Raw genomic sequence first — 18,352 nt, forward strand, 5'->3', positions numbered from 1 at the left:
ACATCCAGCTGGGTAACCTTGGGCACCTTGTTAAAACTGTTCTTAGAGTAATTCTGTCAGAATTTCAGCCTCACCTACCTCACAGACTGTGGGCAGAGGAAGGTATGGCAATTGTAAACTGCTTTGAGACTCCCTTCAGGTAGTGAGTAGTGAAGTATAAAAACCAACTCTTCTTTCTCTTCTTTTGTACTCCGCTGTCCACTATCCAAAGTAGTTTCAATGTGGCTTACAATTGCCTATGCTTCCTCTCAGAAAGCTGTGAGACAGGTGGGGCTGAGAGCTCTAAGACAACTGTGAGTGGCTCAGCTGGCTGCATGTGGAGGAGTGAAACCCGGTTCTCCAGATTAGAAGCCACTGCTCTTAACCACTACACAAGAAGAGAGCACAGCCAGCTAGGGGAATATTATAAAAATGCAGTTAAGTGATTAAACATCTTTTTCCTTCAGTGGTAATTTCTCCAAGTTGCCTAAAGTCTATGGAAAACCAACAATAATGAATAATAGATTTCCACTAAAATTCCCAGCACTATAAATCCATGCGGCTCTCATCCTCTCCTGGCTTATCAGAAAACATGATGCTGAAAAAATTGAGACAGTGTAGAAAATGACATGACAAAGTGTATATTGACTCTTGCAACACTTTATTGCATTCTACATTTTTTTTAAATAACATGGACACAAAATATGGGTTGGATGGCAAAATACCACAATGTAACCACCCCACCTGCCAGCAAAGATGACCAGCATGCAGCCTGGCAATTGATACGCCCAAAATTCACACCCAGAGGTATTGGTGTGGAGTAAGTCAAAGGAGGAGTAAAAATAATGATTTGCCAGCAAATGAGCCAATTTCCAAGCGAGCAGTACTAGAACCAGCTATTGTAAAAAAAATTCTGTTGTTATCCAATCAACAGGGTTGGAGTAAAACACTAGGTGAGAACAAGGATTAAATTCCAGAAGTCCCCGATTCATAAAACAAAAGAGGCTTAAAAATACAATGCATTCCCCCCCCCCCTTATGAGTAGCTGGACTTCTTGCCAAACATTGATTTCACAGTGAACACTTTCTTTGAATGAGAATGTTGAAAATTAATGGTATATAAAGAAATTGCACTTGGAAGAATTCAGTGGAGATTACTTCTGAGTAAACATGGTTAGCAGTGTTTCACCAAAAATTAAAATTGGTCCCCAGTTCATCAGTGGGTCACCACAATAAATACCATTCTTCTCTTGTCAAAAAACAAACTTTTTACATGGGACCTCCCTTCCAGATTCTGTTAAATATCAGCAGATAGTCTGCATTCTATCCAAGATGAAATGACAGCTTAATAATTTTGTAACAATAAGAAACAAAGAACTCCAACTGACAGTGCAGAGATGAAACCAGTTGACTTATCTTTTAAATCTGGATCTTCAACAACAGTGAAAAGATTTGTACTTATTTTTAAAGCATTTTGTTCTAGTTATTATAAGCATTCCATTCTTCAGACCCTTATACTTATTAAAGTGGGGTTTTCCTTGTAATAAGTGGTAGTTAATTGTTTTGTGTCTTATGAGAAATTATTCCCTATCAGCAGTGTCTTCAGAAAGGCACTTATCTAAGGGGGGACTTTGGTTTTATAGTTGTATTAAAATTTGAAGAATTAAAAGCTAAATGATCAGTCTGAATGTCAAATGACAGCCCCAGAAATTACATAATCTTTTAGAACCATAAGTATCATTCATTTTCTTGTACACCTAAGCATGGCCCAGCAGTTCATTTTCACTTGAGAAGAACTGGGTCAGGGCTTGTGCACAGCTGCATCTGAATAGTGGGTATCCCGTCAGGATGTCTATAGCAGTAGGATTACACTGCTTCATTTAACGTTCATTGTTTTGTCTGAACTTACAATATGAAACAAAGTGCCTAGTAACCTTTACTAATGCTAAATGTACAGTTATTCCATTTTCCCTCTCACACCTTCAATCCCACCCTCTTAAGGATACCTTCCTGTGGTGACAGAGGGACCATGAAACGAACCTTTGATTTTGAGACTCTTCATAAACATGCAAATTAACACTTTCTTGTTAATCCATTCATTCCAGTGTTGTTAACACCATTTCCTACCTTTTGTTTGCATACAGATTTATAGGAAAGGCCTCTAAAGAATTTCAAAACGTTTTAAAACTTTGTAAAATAATAATATGGAAGATATTCATTTTGCAGAAATATACCCCCCACCACTCCCGAAATTCAGTTAATACTGCACCAATAGATCCCTGAAATGTTCCTTCGGATAACTCCACATTTTTTCAAGTTTTGAGATCGTTCAAAGATATGAACAGGCAGAACTTCTGTAGAAATGGAGGATTTTTATTTAAAAAATGGGGGGGGGATACTGCAAAAATACTTCATCATAGATCTCCGAGCATCCTGGTCAGACCATGAACAGGTTAGGGAGTCAAACTTGAAGCCTGACTTCCTCAGGTTTGATCTGGTCCTAGATTAAGTCAGGAACACAGATTCACCAAAGACAGGGGAAAGGAAATGCTCATCATCACAATCATATGGGAAGATCATGCACAGGATTTTTGTCATTGTTGCACATATATGTAAAGGGAACTCATCACTATTCACGGTTTCCTAATGTGTGTACAAACTGCAAAAGTGGCATGTCTGTGATAGTCACAAATGTGCATAAATACAGACCCATTTTTCTATACCCATACAAGAATAATGTCTTGTGTGAAGCAAACTTGATTGTAAAGTTCAATGCCTACAGCACAAATACTTTAAAAATGTTCCTCAGCTGACTAACCGTGATGACAGGCAGTGAGATGCTGGGGGGCATTTCAGACTGTCACAGGAGGGGGGGAGGGGAAAGAATATTGCATTCTGCAAGAGGAAATCCTTCCACCTGTGGAAAAACTCATGGAGTATCTTACCCAATGTTTCTACATTTAAACACTTCAATCCACTTGTAACCAACATCTTCCTTAAATAAATACATTATTCTTTAACTCCATTAAGCATCTTGCCATACTCTTCTCCAATGTGTTCTAATGGTGGTGGTTTTCCTCTGGTATAAGCAGCCTTCTACCAATCCAAGAGTCTCTTCTGCCAAAGGAAAGTGCCTTGCACCAGAGGAAAGCACTTTTAATAGAATGGTTCTGTAGAATCCAAACATCAGTAGCTAAAGGAAGGTTCATTTGAATATAGTTATGGCAAGAGTGATCTTGAAAAGTTTAGCCTGAGCCAGGCAAAATAGTACATAGGAAGAAGTGGCCGGGTCACATGGATGGAAGTTCTGACCACCACTTATTTTAAAAAAAAATTAGAACATCTTTTAATTCTAACAAGACATTCTGTTTTTTAAATGCTAGTGGGACTTACTGTCTCACATACAAAAGCCAGTTTTTAAAAAGAAAAATCTCAGGAGGGGCAAACTGCAATGGTACAATGTGTCCCCCATTTGGCCTTGGGCACTCTCCAAAAAACATTGCCCCTAAACAGCATGAATGGAGACACTTTGTGGAAGAACCTTGAACATAATGTTTGTACTCAGGAATCTGGATACAGAAAAATGTGATAGATTTTGGTAATTTAGAGTTCTCTAACATAAATGGAATTTACTGACTCCTGTACCTTATCTATGGAAGTCCAAGAGAACAATTTATTTCTTCCTAAAATGTAATAAAAGCTTTATGTCCTAAGGCTATTTGGTTACATATTGCTCTTCAAGGCAATACTGAAAGAAAATACTTGCCATGAACACTTGAAGATGAAAAATAGCAGACAACTAGACCAGCAAGGCTGGTATTGTCTACTTGGAATACCAGCAGTTCTCCAGAGGGTCTCAGGTGGAGGTATTTCACTGCCTTACTTTTTTCCTCTACTGCCTTTCTGTTATCTAGAACTGCTGAGCATCGGATCCAGAGCCTTCTGCAAGAAAAACAATGTTCTATCATGGAGCATGGCCCCACCCAAAATCACTCCATGATATCTTGAAAGTTCAAACCCCAATTGCAGGCAACAAGATAACCCTCCTTTGTGGGGAAAATAAGTCCCATTAAATATATTGCTTTTTATAGTCTGCACTATTGTCTACCTGAAATTTTCTCAACAGAATATGATTAAGGCTGGGCCCATCCAAAATACTGGTCTTGTTATCTGGCTTCATGTCTGGGGAAGCAATATGCTTGTCCTTGAGTGAGGCATATGACAGCCATGTCATCTTTAGTGGCATAAAAAATTAACAGTGGGAAATGATTTGGCCGAAGAACAGATTGGTTAATATGGAAGAGAAGAGGGGAAATTGCCAGGGTCTACTAGCATTCCTGGAAAGTGACAGCACATGGAGGAAAATATATGCACAGCAAGAACAAAGAAGGTGCTCTGACACAATGCTGCTGGAGATATTGATGAAGGGAATGTGTTTATAAACATAGTGTTTACATTACATATTCTGATGGAAACAAAGATATTGTTGCTAAGCGTGATTTGGTTTTTACCACCTAGAACAGAAAAGTTACAAAGTGAATGTTTTCAAGAGGAGTGCATAACATGATCCACCAGTTGAATTTAATCAAACCAGCCAGGTACAGTGGCCCATTAGGGATTCAATGAACCTCCTGGTTTGGTGGTTTTCCTGCCATAGCCGAGAACTGGAAAGTAGCTTTCAGGCCACAATATATGACTTGACTGAGTTCAGCTGAGTAAGTCGCAAATTCTTCATGTCTGCTCTAGAATGGGAAAATCAGTGCTCAGCCGTTACTCATCCTGTCTGCGTACACAATACAATAGATGGAGGAAAGCTTAAGCAGCTAGGACTGAAGCTATCTTTGCTCTGATTATACCCAAAAGAACAGAAGTACACAAACATCTGGCCTGCAGTGTGAATGTGACTTGATAGCATGGAAGTTAAGAGCCCTGTTTTAATACATCTTCACAGTGCATCTGCCCAAAGGGTAATTCTTTAGGATTGTGTAGGAATAGCAACCGGCATATCCCCCCTGAAAACCCTTTTCACTGCCCCAGCCAATCTAAGAATTGGGCTGCAATACTAAACACACGTTCTCATAGATTCAAAAACAACCGTGATTAGGTTTATCCAATGGTACAATCCCTAGCCCCATTAATGCTTATGAGAAATTTAATCACAGCTTGATTTAAGATTGTATCCCATGTAATCTAATTGGCTAAAGTCATCCGCCATGCATTCACGAGTCTAAAAAACATGAAGCTGGATTCTCATGTTTCACTTCTGTCATTCAATGTGTGGCTGGTGGAAGATCAAGTTTTGTTTTTGTTTTGTTTGTTTTTTAAAAAAAGGATTTTTGGCATTTAGTTTGTCATCAACTTTTCCAAAAGTTTAAAAATTTCGATGGGAACTGAAGGGACGTTTTCTGATAAAATAAAGTCCCCCATCACCAAAAAAAAAAAAAAAGACTACAGAGACCCATTTGATTTTAGAAAAAGGATGCTTTTCACAAACTAGTAGACAGCTGCACAATTGCTTCTGCCCCTGTCCTGGGGCTCTGAAAGGCCAAGCAATGGAACCACTGCTGCTGCTTGACTTCAGCTATGTGGATCAAATCCAGGCAGTTTTATGGCAAGTGGGAGGCTTATCCTTTTCAGAAATTAATGATACAAGACAGTTAAGCCAATAGTCTGTATAGCAAAGTGACCAGGCAACCCATCAAAGGCCCCACATTGAGCATAACAAAATTGGTGCTCAGCAAATACATAGTTCAATATTTTCCATTCCAGGTTGCCATCTGCAGTCTGCCACCAAAGTTCCTTCCTGTTGAACCAGAATATTTAAATAAAGTGCAAATATAAGAGTTAGGTTTCCCCAACTATTTTGAATGTTTAGTATCTTTTAATTCCAGTAAGGCGAAAGGCCAGTTGGTCAACAGTAGCAGGAGGGCTTGGTGATCTTCTTCACCATCTAAAATTTCTAGTGGCATTCTTCTGTGAAAGCCAAGTAGAAAACACAGGTGTTTTTATGCTGGACAGGTATGATAGGAAGTGGCCATGAGTACCATAAGTATAATATGCAAACACTAAACAGTGCTCAAAATAGTGCATATCTGCGGGTAAGAAGAGCATCCAGTAATCACTAAAAACAGACCATGTCATCTTTGGATCTTATTGCTTGCAAAGAGTCCCAAAAACATCGCTACAAAAGAACTGCATTGGGAAATCACTGCTCAGTCTTAATTAAGAACTGCTTCTGTCTTCCCTCCATCTGTAAGGTTGAAGAAAGAGAGGACATAGTTAATGAGCAGATCTATGCAATACAAACCAAACAATGTACCACCTTGGTATGTATATATACCACCCTTTTTCCACCTACAATAAACCACCCTTTTTCCTTGAGAAAGTTCTGGCATCTTGGATGTTAATGTGAGCTTTGCTTTTTATTTCAATGAGAATATGATTCTTTTATCAGGGTGGCTTACAGAGAAATTTTAATAAAATCAGTAAAATCTATTGAAAACAATGCAGTTTTAAAATTATCTATTGCTATTCCCTTCCCATACCTCCCCAGGCATTCTATATCAGTTTTTCAAGCCTGTGGCAGAAAGTCCTTCTGTGTGGGGGAAAGTCTCTCATACTTGGAAAAGCTGAAATGGTGGAAGGCAGAGGGAGACCCATAGTTGTTCTTGTTCTGTCCTGGCCTCAACCACAGGTCTGGTGAAAGAGCACCATTTTGCAGGCCCTGCAGAACTTAATGCAAACTGGAGCAATCTTAGTGCGCTATTTCTTTGTTCAGAAATTCACTTCCATGTGCAGGCTGCTTTTGCAGGATCAAGTCACAGGTGTGCATCCCTCACACATTAATTCTAATAAGCCACTGATATCTCAACACAGTATTATTATAATTGTACAAATGTGATAATACTGTAAATAACTGATCATACCAACTAAATTCCTGAATTTCTTTTTGGCTTCTGCTCTTTCTTCAGCATCAAAATACCATACAGTCATGGCATATCTGTAAAGGAAAGGAAATCGATTTACATCTTTGAAAGCTACCCGACTGAGAGCGGAACACTAGAATTTTCCCTCTTATACAAATATAATAATGGAACAGGGATTTGCTGCAACATTTGGAATACATTACTAAGCAACCGGATGAGTCCTTAGGTGACAGTCTAGACTTGCACAGCATAGCTCTATTCACACCAGGCATATAAATAATAGGCAAACAAAGCTGGCTTTCTGGATCTGTCTCCCTCAGGTTTTAGATCTCTACAGATATCAAGGTAGCACCAAACAGCTTACTTAAATTGGATTTATGAGATATTACCTAGCAATATTCTAAGAGCCAACCTACAGTCAAATTGAGCCTCCCAATTACCCAGGCATCATTTGTGTATAAGATAAATGTGCCACTGGGAAGTGCCACATGGGCAGCACTCTTTATACTTGCCCTGATCCAAGGGGGAGAAAATAAGAGCTAGCAGCAACCATGATGGTAGAAGGACATGTAAAAGAGGTTTAAAACTTGATTTACACAAGCCAGCAACACAAACACTTGTTGAGGTTTGCAATGACATACTGGCTGCAAAGTAATCTATTGCCTGCAAATAATTTGCTGCACGACAGTGTTGCATTTAAAGCATCCACTATGCTAAAGCTTGTTTGAGTGTAAAAGGATGGGGTTAGAAAAATATGCAGGCATTCGGAGTCTTTTTGTACAGGATTAGATAAGATTCAGCATCCTGAAGCACAATGGCTGAGACTGGGCCAACTCCGAAGTGCTATGGGTCTCCCTCATCTCCTCTCCATGTTCTTCTCCCACCCCATATGTGGCTCCCTCTGTAGGGGATAGTCTCACTTCCATCAGAATCATTCAAGTTGCCAGCTATACTTTGGTGGCTACAGAACAAATTGGATTTTATCATGTTTTTATAGTTTTATATGTACACCATTGGCTGGATGGAGTCACTGAAGCAGTCAGTGCGAACTTAAATGGACTCTGGGGAATGGTGGAGGACAGGAAGGCCTGGAGGATCATTGTCCATAGGGTCGCAATGGGTCGGACTAAATTAATTAAATCATAAATAATATAAATAAATTAAAAGATGAGCGATAGGGATGTGAGTGTTCTGCATAGTGTAGGGGGTTGGACTAGATGGCCCATGAGGTCCCATCCAACTCTATTATTCTATGATTCTATGATTCTATGAAAACACTGAGAGCCATCAGACCAACCATTTGTATGTTATTTCACAAAAAGCCACGTTTTTCACTGCATCTAACACTAAAGTGGTTAGCTCGTTTGGTCCCCAAAGCATAAAAACTAGTCAATATAAGTGTTTCAATCTCATTTAGAGGAGATCCCAGTTCTGCAGAAAAATATGATTTTACAATAGTCAAATAAACCCCAACCAAACTGGCCAGATTAGGACCAAGAGTACTATGGGAAGACAAGATTGTTTAGGAAGACGGGGATCAGCCATAATCCTGGGGCGTGTGATTCAGGAGTTCAGTCTGGGAAAGGAATTTTCCAAAGTATTTCCCCCTCCCCTCCTTGTGCACTTCCTCACAAACTGCAGCTTGTTCCATTTAAAAGCAAACTTAATTATGGCAAAGTTTAAATGGCTTTCTCAACCCCTCAAGGCCCATCATTGGCTGTTTTGGGAGGGGGCAGTTCAACCTGCCCAAATAAGGATAGAATTAAAAAAAAAACATGTAAAAGCCTTTTCTTTCACAGGCTCTCTCCAACTGACATTTTGAAAAACTCCATGCTACAATGTCATCAAGGGGCCTTTGCAACACCGTATGCTACCTTGGTAATGTGGGTGGGAAACCCTGCTTTAGGGAACCAATATTATTGGGCAAGAAATCTGATTGGAGAGTGGGAAAGTTCCTCCTGTTTCCTTGCATGTCTCCTTGCAGAGGAGCTGTGGCTAAACAGTAAAGTGCCTGCTATGTATGCAAAAATCCCAGGTTCAGTCCCTGGCCCCCCCCAATTAAAAACTATTAGGTATTACATGTGACAGGCCTTTACCTAAGACCTTGGAGAACAATGGCCAGTCAGAGTAGACAATAGCAATCATGGTCATACTCCGTGTGTATTTGTTTCATATAGTCATTGCTATCATATGCATTATGAATAGCAATCAGAAGTACAACACAATTAGTCTTTGATATATTGATTTCGAATTTTTAACCTTAAATGAGAAAAACAATGACAAACTACAAAAACAGCAAAATCAGATCACCCACAGAAAAGTTACATTCTTGCATATTGCATGTATTTTGCAGCTATCAGACATATCATGCACGGCTTTTGTTGAACATGTGGTCAAGTTTTTGAAAAGTCAGTTGTATTTCTAAAAGGCCTAATTTGGGCCTTTTATGAACATAAGAAATGATGTGGAGGCAGATTCCCCTGATCCATTTAGTTTTGTGAGTGTCACTTTGACAGGTAGAAGCTCTCCACAGCCTCCAGACATAAATCTTTCTCAGTTCTGCTACGTGAAATCCTGTAACTGAGCTGCCTGGGACTGAACAGGCACCAAATGCTTTCAGATCATATGGTCTGTTTCTCTGGATCCGAAAACCCAAAACCACACGTTTATTACCTTGTTGCATAGGAAGGCTGCACTTCATGTGGGTTCCTTCGATCTGACCAGAAGAAAAGTAGTCTGTCAAAAATAGGTTCCACGTCTGCTACATAGGACTTCCCTTCGGGGAATATTCGGAGAATCCCACCATGAAGCTTTTGGGAAAAGAACGAGAGAAATAAAAAAACTGTTTATTTAATACTTTTATTGGGTCATTCACAAGCCGGCCTTAAAAATCAATTTTCTTCTTAAATGCACAAGAAATGGGATAGAATGTTTAATTTAACAAGCAAAAATACTAACAGCAAAATGCAGCAGAGGGATATTCAGCACGCCCAACTTCCCCTCACCTGTTAAGATTAATAGAATTAGGTTTGGCTGCCAATGAAAGAAACAAGAGATTGTTTCTCAAAGAATAGTGGTGCTGATGGCATGACCTTCAGTGCCATCTTAAGAAAACATTCTGGGGAGTAAGTCCCACTGAATGGACTGAAGTGGAATTCTAAGCAGATTTGCTTAAGATGGTTCTCAAAGACAAGAAACAAATCTGGCTCCAGAAAAGGTTTTTTTGTTAATACTTTCTTATTTAATTTAACATGTATGTAAAATATATAATTTTATGCTTTACCTTCATTTGTGTATTGCAGAGATTGTGCTCTACAATTTGTACTGTCCATAAAACAAATAAGCTATTCACAGTGTGCATGGGGGGTGGGGAGAGAAAGCACCTTTTGCCAAGACTTTAGTACTTGATGTTTCCATGCACAGAAACAAAGGAAATATTAATGATGGTAAACGTCCGTGTGAGTGACAAGATGTTATGTTTTCACTGCATAGTGACAATAGTTCCTCATTCTTCTGTTACCGGCACACTTTGATGCAGAGTTAGTCCCGATTTACGCAAAGATTTCAATGGACTGACTGTAGTAACTCTGCTTGAGACTGAATATAAATAACTTGGATATATTTGCATTGTTTAATGCTGCTTGTTTAGTGTTCTTCACTACTTCCATTAGCACCTACATAAGTGCTGTTAGAAACCTTGAGATATGTTTACACGGCAGCAGCTGATGATTTCTGCTCAGTACCTTTTCTTCAGTAGAAGCACAGCAGAAAAAGAAAAAGACTTGTTTTCTCCTAGGAAATCATATGCTGAGGCCAAAAATCTAGTCTTTTATACTTCACTTTTCTCCAAAGAATCTTGAAGTGGTTTACAAACAGTTTCCCTTCCTCTTCCCACAACAGTCACCTTGTGAGGTGGGTGGGGCTGAGAGAATTCTGAGAGAACTGTGACTGGCCCAAGGTCACCCAGCAGGCTTCATGTGAAGGTGTGGGGAATCAATTCTGGCTATCCAGATAGATTCCACTGTTCCTGCTGTCTCTGGAAAGGAACAAGTCTTCAAAGCCAGCTTTGGTCCCACAGTCTCCCAAGCCAGCTATGTATATGGGGAACTGAAGCTGGCTAAGGTCTTGAGGTGCAGGCTGACAATACCATAAATGTGTGTATCTTGCATACTTGAAAGTGCTAAGATGCACATGTCTTGTATTGCTTTACATTATTCTGTAAGATGCCATGTTCCAACGCCATTGCTATCACTATTGAGTACAACTACCACTGATATAGTTTGTATTTGGGTATTACCCAATAAAAAAACCTCTGGTAACAAGCCACACTTAGATGATTCTTAAATTGCAAAAGAAGAAGCACATGGGAGTCAGTAATACTGCCAAAGGAATAAAGCTGAGGGTGATCATACAGATAAACCCTGGTTTACACATTCAATAGAGTAGTGGTCCCCACCCCCGGTCCAGAGACCGATGCCGGTCCATGGATCAGTTGGTACCGGGCCGTGGCTCCTCCTTGTCCTCCTGCCCAGCTGCTGCCTCAGGGGCTGCCCTGCCGCTCTGCCATCGGCTCACCTTTGATACTCTCCAGCGGCCACCATGGCTGCGGCTCCCCCTCGGCGTGACAATGCGCAGCTGCTGCTGGCAAGAGCCCCCCAGTGGGAGGTGGGAAGTGAGGGGCACTGGCGGGAAAGCAAGTGGAGCAGGGGCTCAGGAAGTGGCAACGTCCCTCAACAAAAGACTACCCTCCCCCCAGGCCTCAGTAAAATTGTCAAGCGTTGACCGGTCCCTGGTGATAAAAAGGTTGGGGACCACTGCAATAGAGCACCGTAACCAGTCCTGACTCCCTAAGGACTGTATCTGGAAAATGCACCAGTTCGTAACATTCACACTTTAAGAAGGTTTAGACCAGGGGTAGTCAAACTGCGGCCCTCCAGATATCCATGGACTACAATTCCCATGAGCCCCTGACAGCATTTGCCGCAGTTTGACTACCCCTGGTTTAGACAAACATTTGAAAATTGAGATATGCAGATAAAAATAAAATGTGCAAAATGACATGACTGATATGGAAGTTTACACAAGGAACTGTCCAACCAACAGAAACTAGTTTGAAAAACCCAAAGAGAAAATATCACTGCTCTACTTTCCGTTCCAAAACTTTAACCTGATTTCTTCTCTTGTACTTCAAGCAGATGCTAAGACCTCCCTAGCATACAAAAGGGCTGGACATTACTATTGTTTAAAAAATGTAAATAAGGCTTTTCTTTCAGATTCAGGGTTTTGAAAGTTAGTATGCTTTTGATAGTTAGTAACCCCAAGGACACAATGCCAACTTTTTCTGTTATATTACCTGCCTCCAAGCCCCTAAAAATGTATTTTATCAAATGTATTCATTTTGTTATGAGGATACAGTATGCGGGATCATTCAATGAAAAAGATTTCCATTATTGTTTATACATAGTACAAGACCCAAAAATAAGCACAAATGTTTTAAATGTTACTTTAAAAACTGCTGTGCATGGAATAATTCAAAGGACATGGGACCACAACCACCCTTATCGTTCATTATTTAATCTTTTTCAGCAGTCCCATATCTTTGTGGGTGTAATTTTTTCCCCCATCCAAGGTAACCTCTACATTCAGAGGCATTAAAGTCCAGTGCTAGGAGACAATATTAGGGGAAGGCTTCAGTGTCAATGCTTTGTTGTTGGCCCCCTAGAGTAGCGATCCCTAAACTGTGGTCCGCGGACCACATGTGGTCCTTCAACTAATTGGAGGTGGGCCCCGAAGGACGCCTTCTCCCCCCCCCCCCGGCCCTTTACAACACACTTCGGGTGTCATTGTCTCCTATCACTCCCAGATGGGACTATCTCGTTGCAGAGAAACAAGCTCAGGGTTCCCATTGATTTGTCATTGCCATGAGTTAAAATTTGCATGAAAATAAAATGTTCCTTATGTTCATTGTTGTGGCGTGTCTGTATCTTATTTTGAAGGGATGTTTAAACATTACCATAGTGATCAGAGAGCCTTAGGGAAGTGGTTGAGAGTAGAGGAGTAAACTACCCCCCCCCCCACCGGGCCTCAGTAAAAGGCGTTGAGTGGTCCCCGGTGAGTGGTCCCCAGCGTTGAGTGGTCCCCGGTGATAAAAAGGTTGGGGACCACTGCCCTAGAGGTAAGCAGTTGGCTGTTGTGTGAGATAAAGCTAGATGGACTCCCAAGCCTGATCCCACCAGGACCTTTATGTTCTTCCTTATCAATTTCTGTAAACAATGACATGTTCTTATTCTGCAAAACTTACAATCTGACACAGACAGCGTGATATAAGTAAGGGGCTGGGGGTTCAGCTTGGACTGGGGAAATCAAATTCAAGTCTTCAGTAAACCTGACCTACTTCACAGAGTTGTGAGGTAGAGGGGAAGAGAACCATATACGCTGCTTGAAATTCAGTGAAGAAAAGATAACCAAGTAACAGATAAATGGGCAAAATATAAGCTGCTTTGAGAGTAGCCTTCTTTTCATGTGCATTTTAACTGATCAGCTTACCTTTGAATCCCAATTCTTATTCAGGTAGTAAATGCATGTGATGCAGCGTCCATCTCCATTGGGGTTGTCTACATGACGCACATACCCAGTTCCATTCCCAGGGTAGCAAGCTACCATAGCCTAAGAGATAAAAATAGAGAGAGATTATTTTTCATAAATTAACCCAGTTTTCTATAAACTCTGCTGTGGTGATTCAGTAAGTAGTCCCAAATTTTCCAAATCATCCAATTAATGAATTTATTTACACAAAACACTTTTACAAACACAATCCCTACTCTAGTGAAACTGAATGCAATAGGGTCTGAAGAACATTGATCCTAGTGAAGAATGTGAAATAATGTTTCATGAACAAGTTAGCAATTTGAAGCTCATGCAACTCAATAATAATAGCAGCAAAGAACTTATATTTTTTGTTGGTTTTCTAAAGCAGGATTCATGTAGGTGCAACTGGCACTATCTTGGGTGAAATTCTCTTGTAAAAATCCTATAGAAATGAGTGAGCACTAAGCAAGTGCCAACTGAGTGCCCCTTACAGCACCAGTAGCAAAGACCAACTAGCGCCCTCTGTCTCCCCACCCTCTAGGATGGGTTACTTGGGGGCGGTATAGATAGGTTTGAGTTCTTTGCCGCATCTTGTTTTATTGTGCTTGTTTTATTATGTTTGTTAATTGTATGTATTTTATAGATTTAACTGTATGTTTTTTACTGGGTTTTTATGTCTTGTAACTCGCCTCCGGGTTTGAGGTGAGTAAGAAATCCAAATAAATAAACAAATAAATAAATAAATATGGTTGCATTAAGTAACCTTCTTATCCATTCCAGTTCTATTCAAATGAGATATTACAAGAAAGCACATCTGTATTTATCACATTTTCACCTCACCCTTCCTTCACTTACCTTTAGGTTGTATACACAGTTGTCAATTCCACACCCCCTACACATACACACAACCACTTTGCGAAAAAGGTTTGGGTGATATAAAATAACCAGCCCAAAGACACCCAATGAGATTCATGTCTGGGTGGGATGTCTTACATTCTAGTCCAGGGGTCCCTAGCTCATTCCAGCTTTTGGGAACACTGCAATTTTAGGGGGGGAGCCACCCCAAAATGACTGGCATAGGAGAAAAAGCCTCCTCCCCCCCCCCCATACACACTGCTTTGCAAAGGAACTGCAGAGCAATTATGCAGAACTCAGGAAGGTGCCTTATTCAGAGTCTGGCTACTGATTTGTCAAGATAATACTGTGCTTTGGTTGGAAGCATGGTCCAACCTCTGGGAGGACAGCAAGCCTGGGACAGGGTGCAATTCTGATGCTCAAACAATCTGCTAGTTTGCTTCATTTTCCATGAGAAGTCTGCTCTTATTAGAAGGAGCATCTCTGATGTTGTAGTAACACTTTTCACTACAGTGTCATTTATTTTAGGTATCAAACACCTGAGTAATTCTCTCTCTCTCTCTCTCTCACCCTCTTTTCAAAAAGTGCTCAAGCAATTCTGGTTTCCTCCTTCAAGCAGCCTTGTATCTTATGTCTGAAAGCGCCAGCAACTGCTAATGCCTTAAAGGAAGGGAAACTTCACTGACTTCAGACCAAGATCTCTGTAAAGATATACAAATTGTGCTTCCATAAGGTGGGTACGTGTCTGCTGGCAGGACTGCACTTTAGAAGTCACCAAGCACTTTTCAGAAGCAATACTTTTTGCTCAGACAGATTACACACCACCAATTTTCGTTTTGGGTAATCCAACAGAAAACCAAATATAAAACACCCTTAAAACCACAAGGCACAGCTGAAGATTAGAAAAAACGACACACATTTAGAAGTGGGAGGGAAAAGATCTTTCTTACAGCACGTACTCATTTAGCCTGTTTTTACAACTAGGGAGATACTAAAAGAGGCATGAGGCCACAATTTATAGTGATAGTGATTGTAATCCAATATTTAAGGGTATGTACACAAGGAGTTACCATCACTGTCTATTTTCCTGGGAAGTCCTCATCTGAGACAGGAAAGTGAGAGACAGGTCTTGTGCCACAATGTGTTGAAGAGGATGTGACGAAAGCTGTAGTGTTAGTGTAATGCAACTAGTTAGTGTAATACGACTAATTATTCCCAATCTTCTTTGCACAAACCAAAGGACTGACATTGCAATCTGCATAGCCATCAGAAAGGGAGATCTGAATGAACAAGAAAAATACCAGGTCCCAGATGCAAGCTTTAATCAGTGAGATAACCCATCATGTCGGTGGACTGCTCTTGCTGAAATATGGTGAAACTAGCTTTAAGGCCCATTGTACTTGTAAACACAACAGGCACTAGAAAGGGTGGATGGGAGAGTGTCTTGCCTGATAGTGGGTTTGTGGCAGGGGTATTGTAAGTTTTTTGGCAGAAGGGATGGGAGAGATTTAGGAAAGTATAGAGATAATAGGGGGGAATGTGCAGTAGTGGTTTGTGAAGGAGGGATTAAGTTGTTTGTTGTGTAGAAAAAATAGTGCATTCCCGTATGGTGAAGAGGATGAGTTGGAGGGGGGAAATTGTACGGAGTTTGCTGGGCCTCTTCGAGGCCCTGGGTGCGCTTCTGGGCCTGGGGGGGAAGGCCTCCCCCTTCCTCCTTTGCGCCTTCCGGCTGGGCCCTCACCCGGCCCAGCCCTGCCCGCTCTCCACCCACTTAGCCCTTAACCATTTATACCATTCCCCTAGCAGTTTAAAGATAGTTCAGGCAGAATTTGAGCTGCTTGGAGCAAAAAAAAGAGAGAGGGTGCAATCCTCTTGAATCCTACTGATTTTTGTTCTATAATCATTATGCCTGTTTGCAGAATTCTCACTAGATTATTGGCTTGAATAGAATCTGGATGTTTTCTCAAAATCTTCCAAAATGCTGTTCCAAATTATTTTGGTAGTTTGTTAGGAGTTGGGATTTTAGCACTTTTTAAAAAGCGTTTTATATTGAGGTTTGTCCAGGATGCTTTCCTTTTGTTTTCCATTTGTACTGTTATTTTTCTTGACACTATGGGAAAAGTGATTTATATATTTAAATGCACATATATTTTTTGTATAAGATATATTGCTTCTCAAAGGCTCAATCACCTTTTTATGAGAAAAACCCCCAGAGAGACAGGATAAATGGCAGCACAATGTAGGCAAGAAAAGAAGTGTTGAAACATTTTATAATTTCCCCATCACTATCACTGCTTGGGTGAAAGCTTGAACAATGAAGGGAAATCATTGCAGCCCTCCTAGAGCTTGTGGAAATAATATCAAGTTTTATCAGAACTTCAGCAGGTATGATTCCAGCACAGATTAACCTGGCCTCTTCAGGGCTTCTAACTATTGGGACTACATTTGGATTCACTCAAGTGCCAACAAGAAAACAAAATTAACATTTGAGCAACCCAGATTTAATGTTCATAAATTGCCATACATATCTGCCACTTTGGATGGCTGCAAAGGAAACCCCATCTCCACCCCAAACATGCACACACTGTTCAGGTGTACTGATAAATCACAGTTTGCCAATACTTGAAGGAGTATTTCCTCTTTTTCCTGCATGTGGTTCAGTAGTTTCACTTACATAGTAAACCATAGATTGCCTTAAATCTGAACCACAGACTATAGTTTCTTCTCCCTCCAAACCGAGATTAAACTATGGTTTAGAATAGTTTCTCCCAACCATGGTACCCTCAATGTTGGAGTTTGCAAAATGGTGCCTGCTCTTTCTGGCTCTGAGCGAAGAAGCAAGGAAAAGGTTTTATTTCTTTTTTTTAATTTTTCTCTTATTGACCCACCCCCTCGCAGAATGGCTAATGATGGGCCTGAAGGGGGTGGGAAGGGGAGAGGCCCTGGCCATTTAAACCTTTGCTGGCTGAGGCTTCTCTCAGTGGCAGCTGATATCACTTCCTAGTACCTTGAAGCCTGAAAAATATTTCCATGGTACCTTCATGGTCAAAAGGCGGGAAAAGGCTGATTTAGAGTCAGAGTTTGGAGGAAGAACAAGCCACAATCTGTGGTTTGCATAACCCTTTAAATCATGGACTCATTATGAATGTGGACATATTTTTATTGATGGAAGGGGATAAAGAGATAAGGAGGGGCCAATACTAGTCTGAGGACAGCCCAGATTCATTTATAATGAATGTTTTGCTGTTACAACCATACCACAGACAAAATCGTAAAGCAAAAATTATGGTCTTTTGACAGTTGTAATACAGGTGCAATAAAATGGGTGTTACCAGGCAGATAGGATTACCCTTATTCAAACAAACTTTGTTAACTTTAAAATGGGTTTAAAATAGATGGCAATCATTAGTTTTATTTTAAATCAACACAGACAAAAAATTATCTCAGAAAATTTTATTGTTTTAACTTGGTTTCAAGGCTAGACAAATGTGCACAGAAGCAAAGATTTCCACCTGCAGAGAGCAATTTCCCCATATCTCCAACCTCCAGTTAGAGCCTGGAGATCTCTCAGAATGACAACTGATCTCCCAAGAACAGCAGTAAGTACTCTGGGAGAGAATGGCTACTTTGGAGGATGGTCTCAATGACTGTATACCTGCTGAAGTCCCTCCCAACCCAGAACCTTGCCTGCCTCCAAATCTCCAGGAATGTCCCAACCCTGAGCTGGCTACCCTCCTCCCCTCCCATGGCAATCTGAAATGCCCTCCTCAGTCCTCCTCACAACTGTAGAAATGTTCCTATCTAGGTTTCCCTGAGTCTTCACTTAGTGTCAATTAAAACTGCATTGTCTTAGCATGACATAATAGGAAAATGAAAAGAGTGATTTTAGCAGAGTTAGCATACCCCAAACTGGGGTCCATCCGCAAGGCTAACAGCAGTTTATTTCATGGCATGTGTATGCCTTTGCAAAGTCTCTTAGTTCATCTCCGGCATCTCCAGTGACAA

General features: G+C 40.6%; 1 protein-coding gene across 2 annotated transcripts in view; it reads right to left on the minus strand.

The window, feature by feature from the left end:
- Window positions 1–623: 623 nt before the first annotated feature.
- Window positions 624–18,352, minus strand: part of EGLN3 (egl-9 family hypoxia inducible factor 3) — a 42,087-nt gene continuing 24,358 nt past the window's right edge. For both annotated transcript variants that reach the window (XM_077323070.1, XM_077323071.1), the window contains exons 2-5: window positions 13,451–13,570; window positions 9,578–9,714; window positions 6,905–6,978; window positions 624–6,228 (exon numbers count right to left, since the gene is read on the minus strand). In XM_077323070.1, coding sequence (XP_077179185.1) covers window positions 6,197–6,228; window positions 6,905–6,978; window positions 9,578–9,714; window positions 13,451–13,570 — 363 coding nt within the window. In that variant the 3' untranslated portion in view covers window positions 624–6,196. The remainder of the gene's footprint in view (window positions 6,229–6,904; window positions 6,979–9,577; window positions 9,715–13,450; window positions 13,571–18,352) is intronic.

Source organism: Paroedura picta, chromosome 2 (genome assembly GCF_049243985.1).
Source record: "Paroedura picta isolate Pp20150507F chromosome 2, Ppicta_v3.0, whole genome shotgun sequence".
Lineage (NCBI taxonomy): Eukaryota > Metazoa > Chordata > Lepidosauria > Squamata > Gekkonidae > Paroedura > Paroedura picta.